Source organism: Scylla paramamosain, chromosome 20 (assembly GCF_035594125.1).
Source record: "Scylla paramamosain isolate STU-SP2022 chromosome 20, ASM3559412v1, whole genome shotgun sequence".
NCBI classification, from domain to species: domain Eukaryota; kingdom Metazoa; phylum Arthropoda; class Malacostraca; order Decapoda; family Portunidae; genus Scylla; species Scylla paramamosain.
In genome coordinates, this window is record NC_087170.1 from 17,330,755 (window position 1) to 17,343,994 (window position 13,240).

Below are 13,240 nucleotides of genomic sequence, written 5' to 3' on the forward strand. Positions count from 1 at the left end.
GAGAGAGAGAGAGAGAGAGAGAGAGAGAGAGAGAGAGAGAGAGAGAGAGAGAGAGAGAGAGAGAGAGAGAGAGAGAGAGAGAGAGAGAGAGAGAGAGAGAGAGAGAGAAAAGGGCAATCTGATGCATTATTAGCAAAGCCCTGTGTGTGTGTGTGTGTGTGTGTGTGTGTGTGTGTGTGTGTGTGTGTGTGTGTGTGTGTGTGTGTGTGTGTGTGTGTGTGTGTGTGTGTGTTGGTTGAAAAGAGGGGGGGCAAGACAGGTACTCAAGACAAACACAAACTACAAAACTTTTGTGATAAAGTTCATAAGAAGGAGCTGGAGACATCATCAACACACCAAATCTTAGGAGGACCTGGGAAACTGGAATGAGTGTTGGGAAGCTGAGCACACACAGACTGCCTGCTTTATAAAATGTTACAAGCTGTTTTCAACATACTACATGTAAGTGCATTACTGATCAATTCTCCCCAGTGTATACAAGTGCTCCAACATGCTTCCTAGGGTAACCATTCAACCACTCACTGCCACTGCCACCACTACCACTACCACCACCACCTTGACCCCATTCACTGCCACTAGTCTTCCAGTCAATGGAAATGAAAAGACAGCACATAGAAGATGGGAGTGACAAAAAGGAAAAGGAAATATCTTATCCCTACCAGTGAATTATGAGTTAATGGATGGATGGACATATTACTAGAGTGCTTCACCAACAAGGAGCATACATCTGCAATGAGAGTGGTGAGGTAAATGGAATGTGATCATAACAGGCACAAGAAGTCAGGCAGACTCAGGGACTGACCGCAGCTAGGTGGTGATGGGAGGAGCGGGTGGCACCACCAAACTCAATTGATTAATGTTGACACTCTGAAAAAATTAAGACCTTCTCTGAAGCTTGTGTGTGTTGTCCTCTCACATACAGCTCACCAGGGACAGTGTACTGCATCCAGGGGTGTTCACCTACACCTAGAGCTTTCACTGATCTTCTGAGTATGTTTCAATTCAGAAAAGTTATACAGCAACACTGAATTTCATTTAAGCCTTAAAGGCAAGGTCTATATTTGACCTTGAAAGCAAGGTCTACATTAACAAAAAGGTATGGATAGGCACACAAATGGAAATCCAACAATAAGAATACTAAATAAATGCATAAGATGTCTTTCATTTGGGCCTCTAGTATATATTTTTCAGACATAATCTATCTTGCTTAGATGGTTACTGGTGTACACCCCTGAATGCCACAAAAGACAGAGTATTAAGAGCAACACAGAGGCCTACTGGAATATGTCACAAGAGTTCAGCAGCATTGATGGAACATGTATGTAGTTTCAGTGCTATAGCACTTGTCTTACTTTTAAATAACATAAAAGCTTTATAGTCAAATGTTCTCCATATTGACTCCAGAAATCCCTTTAACTGGAAATAACCGAAATGACAGACACAGACAAGATTCATGACTGGAGAGGCACAAGCTACAAGGAGGAGTAAAGACACGTGCAATAAGAAAATTGGTGGGGTAAAGTGTACCCAGCCTACTTGGTTTATGTGTCCTACACTAATACATGTGTAGGCTGCTTGGGCACATTACACATCCCAAGCATAGATATATGAAGAGCAATCCTTCAAAAAGATTATAGAACATAAGCTAATAAACTTAGTAGTTAAGTATCTTGTGAAGGAAAATGAGGTAGTGTTTTCTTTAAGTACAAATAAAAGAAATATATATTTGGAAATAAAAAAAAAGACTATACCTAAATATTCCATATATCATATACACCAGCAAGGCTAAGCTGTGAATACCATATCTTAACAAAATTCCATACAAGACTTCATCCAGTCCAAACAAATATTGTAATGTGTCATGCCATTCACTTCATTACAGGGATGCAGGACTGCATCCTAAAGTGGCCTTTATGTGAATATTGTAATATACTAATTGGTATCCTGAACATCTTTGAACACAAATTTGATCACATTGAAGTTGAACACCTACCACCTAAACAGCTGAAAGCAGCAGCATCTAACACTTCACTTCACAATGAGTTTTGTGGCAGTATTCCCAGTGGTAGGGAGTAATTTTCAACACTCAGATCTATTTGCAGCCAAGAGTTTTAAGATACTGCTTATATCAGCAGCCTTTTAGAATTACTGAATGATGTCTATTTTGATGCAATTAACCTCTAGTAAAATACTGGGGAGTTTTTGGGGGTGGGGGATAATAAAAATATCGAATAAAATTTTCTATTATTTAACAAAATATTAAATAAAATTCATATTCATTACATGAGCTTTCCACAGGTGATGACAAAGATTCATTCAGTCAGAATAATGAGAAAAGACTTCCCACACATATTCTAAGCCTCATGCTCAGGTGCATCAGCCTCATCACAAAAGAGAAAACTAAAAACTAATAATGCAGGTACATGATTGCATTCAACAAAGAAAACAATAAAAATCTTATATGTTACTCAGGCCACTTATTATGTTGTTATTTCTAGGGAATGAGTCTTATTACTATATACTTAAGGGCTTTCTATCTGTCTACCTGCTCAAATGCTACTACGTACTTGGAACTCCCTTGAGATGTGCCACTGACACTAGTCTTCATTCACCTCTGTCCATACCTTACATACGTGTCCTTACATACTCTAATCCTCAAAGACCCAAAACACACAATTGTTCTTTCCACATCATCTATTTCATCTTTCAATCTTGTATGTCATCCTTATTCCCTCTTTCTCATCTATCCCACAAACCATCTCAGGAAGCATCTAATCTTCATCTAAACTGCACAATGCATTAACTCTCTCTTACCACACACATGAAGCATTTCATGTTCATCATCCACTCTTTTCACTCTATAAACATCCCTCAGACATTGCACTCGGATCACACATCTTTGATTTTAATTCTACATTCAATTTCTCATAGAACTAATGTTAATATTTAAAATAATTTTAAAAATAGTATTTCAGTCAATAAGCTATTTGGATGGTACCTCCAGGTTTCTTCATACAAGTCACATAATTCTTTCTTTTCTTTCAATTCATGACCACAGACACAACATCAAGTTTGAAGCAAAGTAAGCTTTTATAAATATTTTTTTCAAATGTGAATTTGATACTTTTCAATCTCATACATGTGATGGGTGAATATTTCCTGGTATGCAAAGAACTAAATGATTAACTCAACACATTATGAACTTGATTGAAGTCATATTCCTTGATGTAGTTTGTGCATTAGCTGATATCTCAGTTCTGTGACACTTATTAAAACCTGAATTACTATCTGCTATATTCTTGATCTGCATAGTTTATAGTGTTCACAATCATATACGCATCTAATTATTTGCTAACAGTTATGAGGAATGCAAATGTAAACTCAATGTTTCATGAATGTGCCTCCAGCATTGCATGTTTAGTTGCTGAACATTCAACATACTTTGTGCCATTGCCCATTATGTGCTTTAACAGCTAAATGAAGATTCTCATACATACCAGTAACACCTGTAGATGATTAATTCTTTAAACTCATATGAAGAAATATTAAAATTTACTCTTTATAATTAGTAGCTTGTATGTAAAAATTAATATGCAAAGACAGAAGTGGCATTCTTTCTAATTAGAAACACTAAATGGTACTACAAAACTGTGACCAGAGTACTACCTCCAAATCACCTGACAAGAGAAGCGCCTATCTATACATCACCTAGCTGTGGTTTGGTGGTCATGCTGATGCAAGACAACTTATAGTAGTGGCTGCAATTTCTTATATAATCTGGACACAGGCATATCAATGGTTCAATATATGATGCAGAACTTGGGAGCTAGAGAATGAATAACAATAAATACAATGTTAATGAAGGCCAGTCTGGAGCTGGGCAGGGGACAGTATTGGAAGGGGTAAATGATGTGCACTGTGGTCTGCCTTCAGAAAGGTCACTGAAGAGTGTGATGCACAAGAAAAGTCAGTAAAAGTCTAAGCTCCAATACAAAACAACTCATGTATATATACATAAATACCAGACTCCAGAGGTTGAAGGCTATGTACAGAAAATGGCACTCCTGTCTTTGGCTGAATATGTAGATGTTTTGGTAAACAGAAATAAGTTGAGTGGAAATACTGTGATCCCAGAAGAATGAAAGCCACACCATTCAACACCACATCTGTTGTCTGTAGCATGTGGAGACAACCCAACAGTAATATCACCAGATCTGTGAACAGGTGACCACAGGATGCAAAGGAGCTTCCATTTTGAGCTATATAGGGCATGTGAGCTAAACAGCAGAGAGAATAGCTTCTCTGAGACAAAAATACTATGTACCCAGTGTTGAGGGACACAGACACCCAGTATTCCTAAAAAGACTACAAAGTGTGACTGATGACCAAACAGCATCTGAGGAGCTACCCCACAGGACCCAGTACACCCGGCTAATGTACTTGCCTGCCACACACTGAGCCTTACCGTATCACATTCAATGGCACAATCATGTTTTTGGCCATGCGGTTGAGCAGCTCTTCTCCTAGTTGTTTTGGCAGCTCCACCCATGAATACTTGTCTATGAGTGGCACCTCTTCCAGTGCCTTGCGGATAGGCACCAACAATGTGAGGCATGCCCCATCATGAGTGCCACTTGGATTGCTTGTCATCAGTTCTGTGCTCAGGATCCCCTGTGGCCGGTGTGGGGGCAAGTCTGATCCAAAGATTTCCTAAACAGAGAAACCCATAAACAATTTTAAAGTACTTGATATATATATCCACTGTCTCAATCCTTTTGTTTATTCTGGCTTTACTTTCTGGTGCCAGTGCTAATGAACTCAAAAGTATTGTGAGAAAATATTGTATATATTAGACTGAGGTCTCCTTTAAAGATAGATAGGCTAGATGAGAAAAGAACATCATGTCTTATCCAACTGTGGGAATTAAAGTAAAGAGGAGACAATTCCCAGTCCAACCCTTAAAGTTGCCTTTTACAATGCAGGGAATACTGAGATGGTTTTCTTCCAACCAGTGCAAAGAGTGACCAGAATGTCCATTCGCCACAGGAAAACCTCTCTCATGGTAATATAACTATGAATATACCCTAAGTACATATGTCTGAGGAATGTGTATGCAGCTTATGAGTTATTTTCAAGATAAAATTGCTGCAGCATAATACCACTAATGTTTTACAGCACTTCATTCAGTATCCAATCACAATTATCACTAAAGAAATCTCTGTTGTAAAGAGTATGAGAGGTGTGAGACTCACCGTCATGTACTTCCTGAGGGTGGAGTGTAGGGACCTCACGGGATTGATCTCAGTGACTGGGAGGTGTGTGGCTGTCTTGTCACTGGTCAGAACACACACCCGATTACTGCAACACACACAGACATTCAGCCAACAACATCAGTCACAATACTGAATCACATTATTATTAATTCCTTGCCACCATGGTGTCTACAGAGCTCAAAGAAACTCTAAACTGCAACCTATCCAAAATCTCTACTCATTGAAGAGTATAAAGATAAAGAAATATGATAAAAAAAAAAAAAAGAAATGTCAGAGCAGGAGGCAAGGGTAAGAATGCATGGAAAAGGATAGTTGAAGATCTTTTTTTCCAAACTATATTGATCTCTGAAGGAATCTAAAACACTGATATGGTGAGTGATACTTAAATTTGCAAGGACATGTTATCAAGAAGGAAAAGAAAAATAATGACTCAAGGAATGCAAAGTAACTTAAGAAAATGTAGCTTATATAAAAAATTTACCAGAATATCATGAGTATAATACAGGGTGTTTGAGAAAAGAGAACCTGTTATGAAAGCAATCTCTGCAACCCACAAACCATGAATAAAACTCTTACTGTTTGAAAAGGCTGCGAACAAAGTCTCAAACCACCACTTATATAAAAATTGACAGTTGATGGTTGCAGAGATACATCAATTTACAATCAAGTCCACATTTCCAAAATCCACTAGAACACTGGACAGGACCACCACCACACCACCCACTTGACTCTCTTCCTTATGGCGATGACCAGCCTGAGGAGCAGCTTGGTGTGAGGCTTGTCCACGGGCATGAGTGCAGGGTGCCACGGTTCCACGTCCTCCTGCCGTTCCCAGTACTGCTTGGCTCGGTGGATCAGCGGGTAGATGTCGTTGCCCCGCAGACTCAGCTCCCCGAGGTTGTCCACCCACTTAGCCTGCAGTGACTCCTTGTCCGCACAGGCTGGCGTCTTCAGAGTGCCGCCTGAGGAAGAGCAGAGGAATTATACGTGATTCAAGGATTCTACGTAGATTTGATTAATAATGCTACTGTGATTCTTGTTCTTGTTGAAACTATGATATTTCTAAACAGCAATAAACAACAACAACAATACTAACGCCATTCTCCACGCGTCTTTTTCTTCGTGTACCTTTCTCTCGAAATGAGCGAATTGCAAGTTTTGGAGTCATATAAGTGCGTTCCTTCAGATGATTTCAGAACAGAATGTACGATTTTTTTTGCCCAGAGAGAGAGAGAGAGAGAGAGAGAGAGAGAGAGAGAGAGAGAGAGAGAGAGAGAGAGAGAGAGAGAGAGAGAGAGACTACGGAATTTATACGATTACATATAACTGGGCACTTAAAAAAAAAAAAACGTACTACATACACTTTATGCATTAGATAACAATTTTCAGAGAGAGAGAGAGAGAGAGAGAGAGAGAGAGAGAGAGAGAGAGAGAGAGAGAGAGAGAGAGAGAGAGAGAGAGAGAGAGAGTGTTGGTGTACTGTACAGCGAAGTAGGCCAACCTCTCTAGACTACCCTGAGAACACAACATGCACGCAGTAGCCAGGAGGTGTGCCAAACAGTTAACTTTAGATGATAATATAGTAACGATTTCAACGATTTTTGTTTAGCTGAGCAGCTGTGCGGGTCTGACCGATGGGGAGGCCGGAGAGGCGCCCTTAACGGTACCCTTGTGAAGGAGAGAGAAGGGAGTGTTTTAGGAAGTGCGGTAACTGTATGATAGTTGCGTGTAATGAAAGTGAGAGATATAAGTTGGCATCATACTTCTGCAGTTCATGTTAGGAGATTAATCAATACAGCTTTCGTTTTTACTTTTTACTTTTTTTTTTTTAACAGTATAATGGTTTTCGTGTAATGACAGTAAGAAAAATAAGCTGACATCAGATTTCTACAGCTCATATATTACGAGATTAATAAGTAGAGCTTTCATTTTTACTTTATTTCTCTTTTTCTCATCTAATGATTAGTCTTCGAAGAGCCAACATGTCTGCTGCTGCTGGTTCTTCCCTTGTATAAATCCCTGCAAACGTGTGCCACTTACGTATTTCCCTCACGAGTGCTGCTTCTATTACGTATACTGTACTAAAATGACAATAAAGCTTTAAATAATGTCAAAGGAAACTAAAAACTTGTTCAAGAATTACTATTTTTTTTCCTACTCTCTCACTTCTGCTCATAATTGAGTCTTTGCTTCCGTAAATATCAGTGACCTTCTGAGTAACTCGTCTCCAAACGCCCTGCAGGAAAGCTGGATAATATTCAAGACCAGTCACCTAGCGCACCAAAACAAACCCCCGCAATGGAGAAAGAGACGGGAAGGAGAGGAGGTGGGGAGGGCGTGGAGGGTGACGCGAGGCAGGTGTGTGGGCGAGTGGGCGAGGCCAGGCTGCCCCTCCCACCCACCAGTTCTCAGCTCCTTTACGGTACACAAGACGGTACAGCGCGGGGCCAGCAGATAGCCAGATACGCACAGCACACTTCGAGCCTGTGATGGTGTCAAGGCACGCTAAGCTAAACCATCGTAAGCCGCTAAACATTCCTGGCCCCAGTCACTTTTCTAGCGGTACTCCAGGCGAGAAATGTACACTGATATATGTTACCGAACAAATAATTACGTATTCTACAAGTTTATAGATAGATAGATGGATGGATAAATAGATAAGTAAGTAGACAGATAAAGATTCACTGACCACAAAATCACACACATTTGTATACATCTCAGAACTACAGTACATGGGAATTTGATGTGCCGTGGGTGTCCAGCAGTAATGTGACAGCCGAGGCTACGCGCAGCTAGGTTTCCTTAAGAACTATTTTCAAAGCTACTATGATAATAATTCATATTCTTAGTGATGTTTTTCCCTCTTGATAATGCTGGAACTTTGTTAAATTATCACTGCTATCATGAAAACACCCTTGAAACCTACTTTAACTTACCCTGCAACCTATTCCAGCCTGTTTGAAGACACTTTTCATAATTTTGGATAATCCTTTTGACTGCACGCTATGGGAACTGGAACCTTCAGTAAACCTTTTTCAGTCTTATTATTCCCCTTGGCCAGAGGCTCTCTTGCATATAGTAGTAGAAAAGACAGTTAAACGTTTCAGAATACAGTGATATACCTATGATGCGCCGTAAGAACACGATCGCAGTGCGTGGCATGGCGAACTCAATGTACGAGTATCTTGGACGCAGTAATAATAGTCGAGTGGTGTCAGAGTCGGGCCCCAGAAAGGCATGTCACTATGGTACACTATGGTACATGTGGTACGGCCGCCCGCAACACTCTCTACCTTCGGAGGTCAGTTTGTCAGTTTTTTGGCGCCACGCCCGACGCGCCACGCCCCCGACACCTTTACACAGTACGTCGTGTGTGTGTGTGTGTGTGTGTGTGTAAGTTTTGAAACTAATCCGACAAGACTCTTTAGGGATTGGCACCTTGAATGGGCCTTTATTTTTCTTTTCTTTATTTATTTTTTTTTTAGCTTTTTTAATGCTACTGGTCAGATTACCTCTTGCATAACAAATAAACAAAAAACAAAAGTAAATAAATAAAAATAAAAAAAAGACCGCCCTAAAGCTGCTGTTGGCTCCCTTAAAGACAAAAGTGTACAACGGTTTAAAAATAACAGCTTAATTCCACGGACGCCTTGATACTTAGAAGGAAGGTGGAGAGAACACCATTGAGTAGACAGTTCCATAACTCGCCTCAAAATGAAGGGGGTGAAAGGCTAACGATGCTGGTTAACCAAAAAGTTCAGAGTACTGACCGAAAAAACCGCCGTAGAAGACAAAAGCCGTAGAAAACAAAAGCCAAGAGAGGCAACAGTGCGGCCGGGTGTGAAAGACTGAAAAGAAATTAGAGGCGAAAATGATGAGACCAGTAGCCTTCATCTATACCTTGCTTAAAAGTTGTGTGTGTATATAGAGACTCCTCCCTTCTGTATGACACGTGCACGCCATAAAGAGCTAACGTGGCCCTTATACGGAGGCAGCACCTGAGAGTGGAGAGCTGACCGATGCGATTTAGAAAGGTTATTGAAGCTAAGTTGAGAGGATTTAAGATTATGCAATGTCCAGTTAATTTAGTGAAGGCCAGTCCATGAATATTAAATAAATAGGAATACGTGTTAGCAAAGGAGAGGAGACCAAAGGTTTGGTGCACAAGTATATGAGGGAGGTTTGAGATGCGAGTGCTGAAGATCATCTGAATCACTTTGCTCTTGTATATTAAGAAAGACGAGAAGTATAGAGGATCTGTAGCGACTCTTCGGGAATCATGCTATTCCTGCGAGAAGGGTCGTGGTTTCAAATTATCGTGATTTTGTATTCATCATGTTAGTGAGTGGGAGAGACACTTGTTTGTATCGATCATGAAGGAAGGAAACAAACAAACAAACAAACAAACAAACAAACAAACAAATGGAGAGACGGAATGATCCCAAGAACTCTGTCACTGTGACTTTTACAAGGAGTGTGACCATCAGACAGAAGCAAAGAAATGTACACACAGACACTTATGTGTGCACGAAAGAATTCATATAAATATTTTTTTTCTTGCTTCATCCGCTGTAAATACTGGAGAGGTGTAGCGTGTCAAAATACAACGCAGTATGGTCTGCCTGCAAGTTGCACCCTGCTGTCTAACACACAGGCTAAAGTGCCGCGCGTGGCGGTGCAGACACGCACCTTCTCCCACGCCCCCTCCTCTCCTCTCCCCAACACTCCCCAGGGCTGGACACGTAATCAGACCGCAACAAGATTTATCAGTCGGCCACCACAACCACGCCGAGGACTCCCGCAGCAACCACACAACACGCTACTCTTTCCCACCGCGAACTGCTGCTGCGTGGCGGCGGCCCTCGTGCTGACCGTCACCTGGGGAGTGTGCAGGAGGGGGAGGGCGGGAAAAGCGGAGTGCTGAGGCGTGTGCTGCTCACTCGACGTGGTCTGCGGCATCCTGGCTAAGATTACGGAGTGTGAGCCAATAATTCAGTGTCCGAAGGCCGCGTTTTTTCGTGACCACCATTAGCCATGCACAGTTAGCTCAGCGCCGCAGGGAACAACACTATGCTGTCACTTGAGTACGTCGCCGCCACCACCATCACCGCCACGCAGTACAGGGCATCATCAACAGGGCACGGGTATTTGGCGCGAAGGGCCAGGTGTGAGATATGGATCCCATAAAGACCTTGAGACTGACCAGGGTGCGAGGGGCGTCTCCTCACAACCAGTGGTGGGCGTCCTTCTAGGACAGGAACACGACAGAACGAAACTCCACCAATCTTTCTTTCAAAAAATCCTAGTTTCTCGTGAACATCAAGCTGGAAAGGCCTTCATGTTCGCAAAATAGGGTGCCCGAAACTCTGCGGAACACGACAGAACGAAACTCCTCCACTCTTTCTTTCAAAAACATCCCAGTTTCTCGTGAACATCAAACTGGAAAGGTCTTCATGCTTGCAAAACGGCGCTGTCACGACCACGGACGCCTGTCTTCACGCCACACGCCGCTGCCTCAACTTCCACCGGCCATGAAGTAAAGGTTCCCTGGAGTCAGTGTGTTCAAACTGTCTTGCCTGACGCTACTCACTAAACACTCCAGGCCTCCTACACCCAAGGGAACTGCTGTCCACCTCACACTACCTCCCTTTCCTCTCTTGCCCTGGATACTTTAAAGAATATTTGAACCTAATACTACACCGCCACGAGGGAATGTGTACATAAATACATAGATACATAGACAGACTTCGTGTGTGATTATGTGAAAGGAAGAAAGAGACATTTATACCTCAGCATTGCACGATAAAATATGTAGATCAATATTAACACATGATACAAAGTAAAAGAGAAAAAATTTTGATAATTTTTGCAGGAAATATATAACTCCAGTCTCTTTTCTTGTCTTACTTGTTAGTTACCATTGAATTACCTTTCATATTCACAGTGATAACATGACTAGGATGGGTCAATTGAGTAAACAGAACCGTGTAAGTTAATTGTGAAAGAATATAGGCCTTTATTATTATTATTATCAATATTATCATTAGTAGTAGTAGTTATAGTATTACTACTACTACTACTACTACTACTACTACTACTACTACTATTACTACTATTATTATTTTATCTATCTATTTATTATCTTTATTTAGTACTTACCCAACACGTTGCCTGTGACGACGAACCTGAACCACGAGCCAGCAGCGGACTCCACCATCAGGAGCGTTGTGATTTCAGCCTCCATGCCTGTCTCCTCCAGCACCTCCCTCTTCGCCGCTTCCTGCCGGGGGTGAGGCGATGAAGAGATGATGAAAAAAAAAAAAAAAAAAAAAAGGAGAAAACCGACTGAAGGTAAAAAAAAAAATAGAATAGAATAGAATAAAAAAAAAACTGGTGAAAGGAAAAAAAAAAAAAAAAGATTGATCTAATGCGTCTCAAGAATCAGGTTATATGAATGGATGGAAAATACCGAAGGTTACGACCTACAGGAGGAGGAGGAGGAGGAGGAGGAGGAGGAGGAGGAGGAAAGAAAGAAAACAAAGACAAAAAAAACTAACAATGAAGAAAAAGAAGAAGAGGAGTAGAAAGGGGGAAGAAAAAATAACAACGAAGAAAAGAAAGAAAGAAGAGGAGTAGAAGAACAGAAGAAGAGGAGCAATAGTAGTAGCAGCAGTTACAATGAAACCCATGATGACCTAAACACGAACCTACGAGAACAGTCCACGCCCTCAAAAAGGTGAGTTCATGACATTTAGCAAAGAAACAAAAGGCCACGAATTCATGTCCATTTTTTTTTATAACAGACTGCCGAATATCAGCGAGAGATCATAACACTTGAAACGCGGCGTCGTGCAGCTGAGTTAAGATTATCGTACACAAGTTTCAATTATTAGATAAGTGAATGCTGCTGCGCGTAATTCATATATGTAACGTTCTTTTTCTTCCCTTTTTTTTAAGTTTTAAAGAAAATTGATTGATTCATAAAAAAAAAGGGGGGTGCGGGGGAAGGCGGAGAAAGTGAAATGGTGGGAGTGAAAGGTGCGAGTGAAAGGTGATAAAGGAGCTAATGATGAACGTAAAAAAAGATAAGGAAGGAAAGGAAGAACAACACAGCGGCATACTTATTTTCCCTTACTACAAGACTCTTCATCTCTTCATCTAAAAAAAAAAAAAGAACAAATAAATAAAAGGTTGTGAAGAGGATGAGAAAGAGGAACAAAAATACACTATAAATATTTTTTGATGTACTCCCTAGAACAATTATGAAGAAATGTAATATCAAACCAAAATCTACATAAGGTAATTCATCATAACTCTTCCCCATTCCCTTTCTATTCCAATTTTCTCATGTCTCTCCTCCTCCTCCTCCTCCTCCTCCCCCTCCTCCTTCATAGCTCCAGCCTTTCATTCCTCGCATACTCCTCACATCTCCTCTACCCTTCCTCCTCCGCCTTCTGCCTTTCCCTCCCTGCCCCCAGCCCCGCCCCAGCCTTACCACGATGGTCTCCCCTGCCTCCATGCGTCCCGCCGGCAGGTACCACTTCCCCGCGCAGGAGCTGGCGACGCAGAGAACAACGAGGATCATGGAACGAGACACAAGGGTATTTGGAATTACGACTACGAGAAGTAATCATTGGAACTTCAACTACAGGAGAAATAAAACAATAGGAAATTATCATTGGAACTTTGACTACAGCAATCACCCATTAAAACTATAACAATAAAGTATGATTATTTGGACAAGAACAATAGAAAAAATAAATAAATAAATAGATAAATAAATACTAGAACTTTAAGAATAAGAATAATGGAAAGAAGTGTATCTACCCTCAATTACTGTAACAATAACAACACACACACACACACACACACTAAAAATAAAAAACAGCTTCACTTCACACATTGACACACACACACACACACACACACACACACACACACACACACACACACACACACACACACAC

At 41.0% G+C, this 13,240-nt stretch overlaps 1 protein-coding gene across 6 annotated transcripts in view; it reads right to left on the reverse strand.

Annotated features, from left to right (window-relative positions):
- Positions 1 to 85: 85 nt before the first annotated feature.
- The window catches only part of LOC135110512 (8-oxo-dGDP phosphatase NUDT18-like), a 22,032-nt gene continuing 8,877 nt past the window's right edge, over positions 86 to 13,240 (reverse strand). For 4 of the 6 annotated variants that reach the window (XM_064022902.1, XM_064022903.1, XM_064022898.1 and 1 more), the window contains exons 3-8: positions 12,769 to 12,829; positions 11,433 to 11,553; positions 5,998 to 6,235; positions 5,253 to 5,358; positions 4,466 to 4,710; positions 86 to 867 (exon numbers count right to left, since the gene is read on the reverse strand). In XM_064022902.1, the coding sequence (XP_063878972.1) occupies positions 846 to 867; positions 4,466 to 4,710; positions 5,253 to 5,358; positions 5,998 to 6,235; positions 11,433 to 11,553; positions 12,769 to 12,829 (793 nt within the window). In that variant the 3' untranslated portion in view covers positions 86 to 845. Of the gene's footprint in view, positions 868 to 2,232; positions 4,711 to 5,252; positions 5,359 to 5,997; positions 6,236 to 11,432; positions 11,554 to 12,768; positions 12,830 to 13,240 lie in introns of those variants that run through there. The other 2 variants (XM_064022900.1, XM_064022899.1) reach the window with 1 other exon arrangement.